The following is an 11,564-nucleotide window of genomic DNA, read 5'->3' on the forward strand; positions in this document are numbered from 1 at the left end:
GACCTAAAGAGATATGAGACCATCCCATCCCCTTGCTCCTTTGCAGAGGTAGTAGGATGCTGTGGTAGTGGTAGTGGTAGGATGGAACATTGCAAATATTTTCAGATTTCCAGTGTTTTGCCAATTGTTTCTTCTCATCTTTTTTTTTTCCTTTAAGAAAATATTCTTTGTTACATGGGTATGGCTTTTCTGCAGGGATGTGTTAGAGCTAATAGTTGCAAGTTTGTCAGAAATGCAAACAAATATTATAAATCATGGCTTAATTTATTTTATTAATTATCTGGACTTAAGAAAATGGTGGAGAATGTTAATTCAGATTAACCTTAAAGGTGTGTCTTGCATAGAGCTTCTTCTCCCCCATCCCCCCCCCCCCAAAGTAGGTTTTATAAATGAAATACCTATGACTGAAAAAAAAAGAAGAAATTTCCACACCAGGAGTTCCCCAACTAGATACAATTTGTACCCCCCCAAGCCTCTAAAAGTAATCATTTGATTTTTAAATTTTGTTAAAAATTTTTGAGTTATAACACCTCCCCCTCACCCCCCAAAAAAAACTATATTCTGTGAGCTGTTTAAATTATCTCCATTGCCTTCAGGATTACATTTCATAGATAAATTGCAGTTTGCCTCATTTTTATATCACAGTCTAAGTTTAGAATTTAAATGAGGTACAATAGTTTTTCATAAGAAATTTGCAGATGACCTTATATTATGCAATGATGGCATTTTGGAAGTTGAGTAGGTTTTTTGCATCATCTATAAATCTAATTTCCCAATCATACACATCCCACTTTTTTAATCTCCTAGTTAATTTGATTGATGTTAGGTGGAACTCTCAGAGTGACAACTAACATACAGACAGAACCTTGACTTACTTTTCTTATAATAGGGGTAACAGTTTGAGTACTATAGAAATCTCTAATTGTTTTCATTCTATTTACCTAATTTACATATACACCTAGGTTAATGTTAAGGCATTTTAAAATTTAGAAATTATGTGTTTTAGGGTATCCCAGGAGATAGAGAGAGTCAGGCTGTGGTGGATCCCCCCCAGGCTGCCAGCACAGGGGCTGCTCAGTCTTCAGCGGTGGCAGCAGCTGCAGCCACGACAACAGCAACAACTACTACTACTACTACTTCTGGAGGTAAAGTGAAAATCTTTGGGTTGTAGAGGAAATACTTGTGAATATACTTTTTTACTTCAGTGAAAACACTTTGGATGAAATGAATCATTCCAGAAGCACTTATAGCCCCCATGCATTTTTTTCTGAAAAATATTAAAGAAATCTGTCCAGAGTTCCATCAGATGAGTATAATGTCTATGTAACATTTCATTGTTATTTATAATAGTGTATTATCAATGAGTGATTGCTTCTATGATTATTCATAGAAATAGGAAACTTGGTAATCACACAACCTGTTGTGGTAGATTTTAAGTGTTGAAATAACTTGATATGCATTCCAGTACTGTCCTGCTTCTCTTTTCTGTCTCCTCTTATAAGAAAGTACTAGTAATTGCACTGATTGAGTAAAGCTTCAGCCCAAAAACATTATTAACTTTTCTTTACAATTATAAGATTTTATCATTGTATTTGTCTTGCTTGAAGAAGCAAACCATTAACTATAATTTACAGTTTTAGTAGCTTAATTTTTCTTTGAGATATGTTGAAGAAATATGAATATTAATGGTAATTAAGCATGATTTGAAGATTTTTGGTTGGACTGAAGATAGTCTACCTGAATTAGTCTAATTTTTTGTCATACTGTTTTGTCAAATTTACCTAAATATTTTCACGTACAGATTTTAAAATTTCTAATAGCCAGTTATAACTCCCCACCTTCCGGCATTTGAAAGTTGTACTGTTAATTTGTCAGCTTTGTTTTTGTTGGGTTAACTTTATTCTCAGTGGCTGTTTAGTACAGGATTTCTTTAGAGTTCATATTTTTTCAATTTATAGATATATATGCAAACACATACACAAAGATGTTTTTCTGCAATGAGTAAAAGCCTGTCTTATAATTCTAATTTATTTTTAACCACCTGGTTTTGTAAAATTGCTTGCTTCTACTCTATGTGCGGAGCTCAAAACTAGCTAGGTTTCAAGACGTTTTTTAGAATTCATTTTTATTGTATTTTCTGTATTCTCTTTTTCCTCTTTTCCTTCCCCACCCATTGAGAAGGCAAGAGAAACAAAACTAAGTTTAAATACATATGCTTATGGAAAAGAAATTCCTGCTTTGATCATGACCAAGAAAGGAAAAGGGAGAGAGGGAGGGAAAGAAAAAACACCATATGTATCAATCTGCACACTTCAGTTTTTCACATTTCATTATGAGACCTTTGGAATTGTGGTTCATCATTGTATTGATCAGGGTTACTAAGTCAGAGTTAATTGTATGTGCAGTATTGTTATTATATAAATTGTTTTAGTTCTGTTGACTTCACTTGCATCAGTTCATTCAAGGCCTCCTAAGGTTTTCTGAAACCATTCTTTTCATCATTTCTTGAAACATAATAGTATTCCATCTCATTCATATACTATAATTTGTTTAGCCATTCACCAATTAATGGGTATCCTCTCGGTGGCCAGTTCTTTGCCACCACAAAAAGAGTGTGCGCTCATGTGCGTGCTCCCCCCCCCCCCCCCCCCCCCGTGTGAGTGTGTGAGTCCTTTTCTTTGATCATTTTTGGGGGCATAGATCTAGTAGCAATATTGCTGACTCAAAGGGTATGCACAGTTTAATAGCTTTGGAGGCATAATTACAAATTACTTTGCAGAATGGTTGAGCTAATTTGAAGTTCTACCATCCATGCATTAGTATGCCTATTTTCCCACAGCCCCTCCCCCCAGCATTTGTCGTTTTCCTTTTCTGACATCTTAGTTGATCTGAGTATACTTCAGAGTTCTTTCAATTTTCATTTATAATAATTAGATAATTATTAATGATTTAGAGCCTTTTTTCAATTGGCTTTGATAGTTTAGATTTCTTCCTCTAAAAACTGCCTATTCATATCCTTACTCTATACTCAAATCCAATTCACAGGCAGACTGATACATCACTCAGTCATGATGTCCATTGGTCTTTGAAACCAAACTAGGAACAACAACATTCAAATCCTTTGACCATTTATCAGTTGAATGGCTCTTATTCTCCAATATTTCACTCAGTTCGCTGTATTTCTTAGAAATAAGATCTTTATGAGAGATATGCAAAGATTCAATATAAGGAACACTATAAGCCTAACTGACCATATTAATAACAGAATCACAAAATTGTATTATTTCAGTAGATACAGAAAAAGCTTTAGGCAGGATACAACACCCATTCCTCTTAAAATACTAGAAAGCACCGGAATAAATAGAGGTTTCTTTAAAATACATAGCATCTATCTATAGAATCAAGTGCGATCATTCCTATAATGGAGATGAGCTAAAAGTCTTTTCAGTAAGATCAGAGGTGAAGCAAGAATATCCATTATTATTTCACTATTAAATATTTTACTAGAAATGCTAGCTATAGCAATAAGAGAAGAAAAAGAAGTTAAACAAACAAGAGTAAGTGAAGAGAAAACAATTATCACTTTTTTCCCCAGGTGATATGATGGTTTAGACTCACAGTGCTTTTTAAACTGTGGGTCTTGGTCTCAGCTTAGAAGTGCTGCAGGGATCATGAGTAGAAAAAGTTTAAGAAGTCCTTATTTAGAGAACCCTAAAGAGACAACTAAAAAAACTAACCTAAACAATTATATCAACAGTATAAAATACTAATTGCTCATGGGTAGGCCAAGCCAAAATAATAAAAATTACTATATTACCTAAATTAATTCAGTTAACTCAGTACTATACTAATCATGTTATCTAAGAATTGTTCTTTATAGAGCTAAGGAAAAATAGCAAAATTCTGTATTAAAACAATAAGAATTATCAAAAAAAATTTAATGGAAAGGAAGAGGGCCTAGCAGTACCATATCTCAAACTATACTGTAAGCTATTGTTATCATAACAGTTTGGTACTTGATAAGAGAAGCTGATTAATGGAATAGATTAGATTAACAATATGCAGAAGCAAATAAGCACAGTAGACTAATGTTTGATAAATCCAAAATCCCAGCTCTTAGGGCAAGAACTCGTTCAACAAAAACTATTGTGAAAAGTAGGAAATAGTCTAGATATAATCAACATCTCACTCTGTATACCAAGATTTGCTTTAGATGGGTACATGAATTAGTCATAAAAGATGACATCATAAGCAAATTAGTAGAACATAGAAGAAATTGCCAATTCTCTCTATGGAGAGAAGAGTTCATATCCAAACAAGAGATAAAGAGGCTCATGGGAGGTAAAATGACAGTTTTGATTACATAATTTTTTTAAATTTTCAAACAAAACCAATGCAGCTAAAATGAGAAGAAAAGTAGGAAATTGCGAGGAAAAGTCTTTGTGACCTTTCTCTGTTCAGCGTATTTTAAACATCCCTTTCATCAGTTTTCATTTTTCAGTACACTTTCATTAAAGTTTCATTAATTAAAAGTTCCTGAGAGTTAATGTCTTACCTATTTTCGAAATCTATATTATTTAGGGGGCAGGGTACAGATCTTTGGTTGCCATTTAGTAATTGGGGGGTTAAATAACTTGTTCTTAGGAATCTTGGACCAGTAGAGATCCTTTATATTCCATTATTTTAATTAAATGAGATGTATGCTATTTGGGTAACTAATAAATTTATAGCCTTTTACTTTTTAGACTGTTATACTTCTAGATTTAAAATATACTTAATTCATTTACTTCTTTTAAACTTATTGCAGAATTTAAGTCTATTTTAATTTTTCATTGTTAGATATCTGTATACTTTATGTTACTGGTCTTTCTGATTTACAGCTCTCTTTTATGATAAAATTTCATGTGAATTTCAGGACATCCACTTGAATTTTTACGGAACCAGCCTCAGTTCCAGCAGATGAGACAAATTATTCAACAGAATCCTTCCCTTCTGCCAGCCTTGTTACAGCAAATAGGACGAGAAAATCCTCAGTTATTGCAGGTGACTTTTTAAGCAGTGTTTTCAGTTATCATTAGCTTAGGGTGTTTGCTCTGCTTTGCAAAAGACTCCTTTCCCTGGAAATCCAACCCATCCCCCAGTAAGCTAAAATTCTTGCCCTGTCATTAATGAGTTAATGAGCATTCATTATCGAGTAATAGAAGACAGGGTATCTCTGTGTTTGAGCTTTTAGTATAATAAATACATGTAAACATAAGGTTAAGCACTTTAGGCAGTGGTGAAAAACTAACTACTTAAAGATTTGCTAATGCATATAAAGTAGGTCCAATAAAATTCAATATGACTCATAGCATATCTTCCTATTACTGTTTATAGTTCTTAACAACCAGTCAGAAAGACCAACAATGCTTTATTTCAGTGTATTGTTTCCTTCTGTCCTCCAATGCACCGCAGCAAATCAGCCAACATCAAGAGCATTTTATTCAAATGCTAAATGAACCAGTTCAAGAATCTGGTGGTCAAGGAGGAGGTGGGGGTGGCAGTGGAGGAATAGCTGAAGCTGGAAGTGGTCACATGAACTACATTCAAGTAACACCTCAGGAAAAAGAAGCTATAGAACGGGTAAGGTGTTTTTTTTTCCTGTTATCTGTTTACTATTTAATATTCTTTATACAAATGAAAATAGCAACTATCTGGAGTTTTAGCTTTGCCTAACTAAATATACAATGCAATACAATATAATTCAGTTTTCTTTTGGTGAAAGAAGTTCTACATTAGCGTAGTAGCATAGGCCTTAATGAATTTTTAGTGACTGCTTATGAATCATAGATTGTAAGGAGTGGTAGAGAATTAAGAGTTCATTTAGTCTAACTTCCACATTTTCTAGATGAGAAAACTTAGGGCCAGAGGGCTGATGACTTGCCTACCCATGGCTGCAGAGCCAGAACTAAATTCAGATCTCCTGAGTATCAAACTAATATCACATCCAACATCCCATGCTAAAATAGTTATGTATGATATACCAAACAACCACATAGATATTGTGATCTTCTTTAAAATTTTGTTCATGTGTGACCCCATTTGGAGTTTTCTTGGCAAAGATACTGAAATGGTTGTCATTTCCTTCTCCAGCTCATTTTGCAGATGAGGAAATTGAGGCAAACAGGGTTGGGTGACTTGCCCAGGGTCATAAGCTACTAAATGTCTGAAGCTAAATTTGAATTCAGGAAGATGAGCCTTCCTGACTCCAGGCCTAGGATTCTATCCACTGTGCCGCCTAGCTGCCTAATATGAAAACAGACCCCATTACTTTGAGAGCTTTATTTGGATAAGGCAGAACTTTGCATAATTTTAAAGAGGGATATCCTAAGCATCAATAGCATAAACATTCAAAGGAGAAGGTTTAACTTATTTTATTTGTTTTAATTGATATGTTTACATCACCTTCATTCATGAGTATGTACCTCCACCCCTGCCGCCTATTTAACAAGCTGTCCTTGTAACAACAACAAAACAGTTTGCTTCTTCATCTGTAAAATGAGGGTTTGGACTACATACCCTCTGAGTCCTCTATCATGTCTGGAGCGATGGTCTTAGTATAACTTCATTGTAGTCTGACAATGTTCCATAGCCATGGATCCTCTGCAAATAAGAGGTCCATTTTCTCACTTCCTCCCTTCTGTTTACATTGTACATACCTTATATGCACATAGTTCTTTGTATATTGTCTCCTTCATTAGAATTGGAGCTCTTTGAGAGCAGGGACTTCTTCCATTCTTTCTATCTCTAGCATAGTGCCTGGCACACGTTGAACACTTGATAAATGCTTATCAGCTGACTATGAGTAGTAGTAGGAAAACTGATTTGAACTCATATCTTCTGATTCCAAATCAGTGCTCATTCCGCCACACCAAGTTAGTTAGCCCTTGTTCATAGGTCTGTATTGTCCTGATGAATGTTTTAATAGCCAGAGTACCATTTCTCTGCTTTGCAGCTCTTTTTGGTATTAAAGGTATCTTTTTTCAGTGAATTTCGTAAGCTAATGTCATCAGTAGGGAAACATGAAGGAATTTGTTTTCATTAGAAATGATTAATTCATACTGCAAGCTTGTTCTTTGAGGAAAATATTCTTTGTTCAAAATTACTCTCTTGATAGCAGTTCAACAAAAAGGTCCTAATTTGGTTTTCTGCAGTCTGATTCTTTTTCTGCTCTTTGTATGAGAGATTTCCCAGATGTAAGCTATTGATTCTGTTGAATTTTGGCAGTTTTCTTCAATTTGCATGAATATTGCAGAAATACCAGTAGTAGGCTTGATCCATCTCTTTTTCCCATTCCTGTTAAGTTTAACATCTGGCTAGGGGTAGACATGCAGAAAGTTTTGTTAGATGCTGGGATTGGTCCATAAGAAATACATTTATATGAAAAACTGCAGTAATAACTTGACAATGAACTAAACTATAGTTATCTCTCTGAATTTCAGTTTTTAAAGATTCGTAAAAATTAGAATCGGTGATAACTTTTGCTAGGCGTGTTAGTGTTAATAACACTTCTTAAAAGTACATAGGAAAAATTAACATGCAGTGTTAATCCAAAATCTACTAAATTATGCATAATAAGAGCTATTATCCATGTTTTTACATCACAGAATATTTTCTTATTAACAGTAATTTATTACTAAATCATTTCTAAGTTGTCCTGCTAACTAAAATTTTCCTTAGTAATAAATTATTAGATATTTTCTGGTATAAAATGCTAGGTTGGAGTAAGTTTAAATAGTATAATCTAATACACAGAGCAGTGTTTTACTTAGATTTTGTTAGGTTACAATAGACTTTTTAAAAGTAGGAAATGATCTCTTCTTAAAACAACAATAATCACATGATATAGTCCCAAATATTTTTTCTCCCCACTAATAGCCATTCTGCCCTCATTTGTTTTTGAGAGAATATTACAAAACCAGGTAATCTGTTGCCGTTTTGTCTGTTTGTGTCTTGTACAATGAGTAACTCTGAGCACTAAGGTTCAAACTAAATCATATTCTAGTACTCCCGGGTAGAAACAGTTCTTTAAGTAGTTTAAAAGAAGCAGGCCTGGGGATAAATGCAAACAGAGGCAACTAGCAATATGGTTATAATGCAGTCACCAAAGAGATCACTCAAGATTCATAGATTCCATATTGTTATACACTTCTTGCCTGAAGAGCCCACAGCTGGGTCTCAGATCAATCCAGTGGGGGACCAGAGTTAAACCAAACTTCTCGGTCTGTACCTCAACTTTCTGCTTACTTATAGACTTAGCTCATGTTATGGGAATGTGGGATGTTAATTCATACGCCTATCTAGTTCACCCAGTATCCTTACCCACAGTATCTGTTCTTTTGCTTATGGGATAAATAAAAGTAGAGTTAATAAGAGTGATGCTCTGGGTAACTGGCCTCTGGTTTAGGTGACTGATCCAAGTACCAAGCTGATAAAGCTTAAAATGTTTCCAGTGTTTGGTGCTGGGTCAGCATGTTATTGATGAATAATGATTTGGTATGATGATAAGATCCACTACAGTCAAATTTGTGCAGTAGCAATTTACACTGTCATTTATGTGCTATAGCAAATGTGTTGGATTTAATTTCTAAGTATACTTTTTTTCTTTTTCCAGTTAAAGGCATTAGGATTCCCTGAAGGACTTGTGATACAGGCTTATTTTGCTTGTGAGAAGAATGAAAATTTGGCTGCCAATTTTCTTCTACAGCAGAACTTTGATGAAGATTGAAAGGGACTTTTTTTTTTTTTAATCTCATACTTCACACCAGTGCATTACACTAACTTTGTTCACTGGATTGTCTGGGATGATTTGGGCTCATATCCATAATACTTGGTATAAGGTAGTAGGTGGTTGGGGGTGGGGTGGGAGGGGATATAGGAAATAGGGCAGGAATAAATACAGTGCATGTCTGCTTTAAATTAGCAGATGCAGAAAATCCACACAGTGTAAAATACTATACAACCAAAAATCAGCTTTTGCAGGTATTTAGTTCCTTCTATAAAACTGTAGGTAACTTTTCCTAGGTTTTCACTCTTTTTAGTGTACTAGATCCAGAAATTTAGTGTAATGCCCTGCTTCTTGTTTCTTTTGACTTACATTGGTTTTGGAGAGAGCCTTTGCTACCTAGAATCTACAATCTCTATTTCATGGCAACACTGGATAATGGCTTTGTGAAATTCAAAAGATTTTTGGAGCAACTGTAAACATAAATGCCAAATTATAGGTGGTTATTTTTGCTGCTTCAAATATGTATGAAATTAGTGTAAGAAAGCCCATTCTTTCATGTTAATTGCTGGGGGGCAGGGAGAAATCCTTTCTGATGAAAATCATTACTGCTATTTTAAAATTCCTTGATCATTGAATGTGAGACCCCTTCTAACATGATTTAAGAAGCTGTACACATACAGGCAAAGTTATTTTCCTGTCGATGATTTTTTTTTCTTTTGGTGAAAAAAATGGTAGAAACCTAATTACTGTTTACTTCAATGTTATATTGCAGTAAAAGTTTTAAAATAACCATTGCATGTTTGCTTTTGATGTATCCCATTGTGAACTGAGCACTTTTGGGGCCAATGGAGAAATGTAGCATTCACTCTCCCTTCTCTCTCCCCTCCCCTCAGCAGAAATGTTTTGAGTTCCAACTGCTACCTTTTTTTTTTAACTGATTAAAAAGCTGATCCAGTTTAAAATTGAAGGAAATATTTCAAGGCTAGTTTTCTGATGCTTGTACACTTTTTCCCCTTTCTCATATGGGAGTATATGGCCAACTCAAGCCACTGGCATTGTATTGCTTTCTTTTAAAAAAAAAAGTTCATAGAACTGTCTCCAGCAACTTTTCTTCCACTAGAACAAAAAGGGCAAAACCTATTGGGAGGGTTGGGAAATGGAAGCTGGTAAAAGATAAAACTTTGGAAAATAGACAAACAATCAAGGTAACTCATGGCATATTAAAAGGAAAATCTTAATAGCAGTGTTGGCTTTCTTTTGTTTTGTTTTACTCTTTATTTCCCTTTGTAAATCTTGGTAATTAATCCTAAGAGGGAGCAGGCATCTACACTCTTGTTTCTCAAAGATATTTTGGCCTAACATAAACTTAACTATTTAAAGAACTAATTTTGAATTTATTTTGACTCTGTGATGCTGAGTAGGAAGATGAAGTTTGCACAGATTTTTCCCTGAAGTAATCTCTTGCGATATCCTTAGCACAGCTTGATGATGATGCTTTTTTGAGCTTCTGTGTCATGCACTCGTTACCTTCTGTCTCCTATGAAAATAAACGAAACTATGATTTTTTTCCCACAATGCTATTATGTAGTTTAATTTTTAAATGTGTATCTGAAAATGTGAATATTTTTATCTTGACAGTTTCTTAGTATAGCAGACTGGCGAGTATATTAACCACAGTTGGTCTAATCCCATCCAAGCCATACTCATCTTAATATGTTTAAAAGAATGAAGAAACCTGAAATTCAGGTCCATTATCATTGAGTTTGTGTGTCTTATTGCATGCCACAAATGAATAAAATCATTGTTTGGAATAGGATACCTGATGCTGAAAGGCAGAATAGGATGAAATCTTCATTGTTCTACTTATTTTAGGTATTGTTGATATCGTCATAATGATCAATAACCAAGTATATGTCAAACAAGTAATAGAAAATGTTTAATTTTTCAGGTTATTATGCTAATAGAAAATGAATTTGAACTATGCAATGAAGACTTAGGGCATCCAGAAGAGGAAATGGAAGAACTCCTTTAGTCTTTTAAATGTTCTACAATTATTTGAGTTAAGAACTTAGAAAAATTAAGATAGAATTTAACTTCATAATCACTACTGATACATGTTTGGGAGCTCCAGTCAATACAGTCATGATTAACAAACAGTTCTTTCCAAGCAAATTAATCGTTATTGATAAAGGAGCTTTGGCAACTATACGTATGGAAGGACTTACTGATGTAACATCTCATATTCTTGTGGGAAATGTGGAGAGAGGTGGGATAGGTTATAGTTCAGTTAGATGGATTAATAACTGTTTGAATGACTGGATCCGAAGAGCATTCATTAATGATCAGTGTCAATTTTGAGAGAAGTCTCCAGTGAAGTGCTTTTGAACCTGAGCTATCCCAAAGTAAAATAATGTGCTGCTTCCTGTCGTGATAGATTCTGTCATGCTAGAAAGTTTTCAAGCAGAGGCTTTGGAGACTACTGTGTTGTAGCAGGTATTATTCAGTGTAGATTGGACTAAATCACCTCTTAGGCCTTTCATAATTTTGAGATTTTGTGATATAAAAACAAATCAAAAAACCCCTATTATTCCTTTAGCTTTTCTCCTGTGTTCCCATTTCCATAATGGCTTATGCATAGTTTCTCAGAAAAATGAAGGATTAAGCAAGTTTATAATTTCTGGTAGAACAAACCAGACTGCTTTTGTCAGCTCTCAAAAACGCCTTTTCTCTTGTTCCCAAAGGTTGAAATATTTGACAAAGAAGGTTTAATCATCAGCCTGCAAAAACTGCAAGTGGT

The 11,564-nt window shown here is 34.4% G+C and overlaps 1 protein-coding gene across 2 annotated transcripts in view; it reads left to right on the forward strand.

Annotated features, from left to right (window-relative positions):
* Window positions 1–10,342, forward strand: part of RAD23B (RAD23 homolog B, nucleotide excision repair protein) — a 90,867-nt gene extending 80,525 nt beyond the window's left edge. Inside the window, exons 7-10 of one of the 2 annotated variants that reach the window (XM_036738217.1) lie at window positions 1,007–1,145; window positions 4,916–5,043; window positions 5,455–5,622; window positions 8,654–10,342. In XM_036738217.1, the coding sequence (XP_036594112.1) occupies window positions 1,007–1,145; window positions 4,916–5,043; window positions 5,455–5,622; window positions 8,654–8,767 (549 nt within the window). In that variant the 3' untranslated portion in view covers window positions 8,768–10,342. Of the gene's footprint in view, window positions 1–1,006; window positions 1,146–4,915; window positions 5,044–5,436; window positions 5,623–8,653 lie in introns of both variants that reach the window. The other variant, XM_036738215.1, reaches the window with a different exon arrangement.
* The last annotated feature ends 1,222 nt before the right edge of the window (window positions 10,343–11,564 follow it).

This window comes from Trichosurus vulpecula, chromosome 9 (genome assembly GCF_011100635.1).
Source record: "Trichosurus vulpecula isolate mTriVul1 chromosome 9, mTriVul1.pri, whole genome shotgun sequence".
Taxonomy (NCBI): domain Eukaryota; kingdom Metazoa; phylum Chordata; class Mammalia; order Diprotodontia; family Phalangeridae; genus Trichosurus; species Trichosurus vulpecula.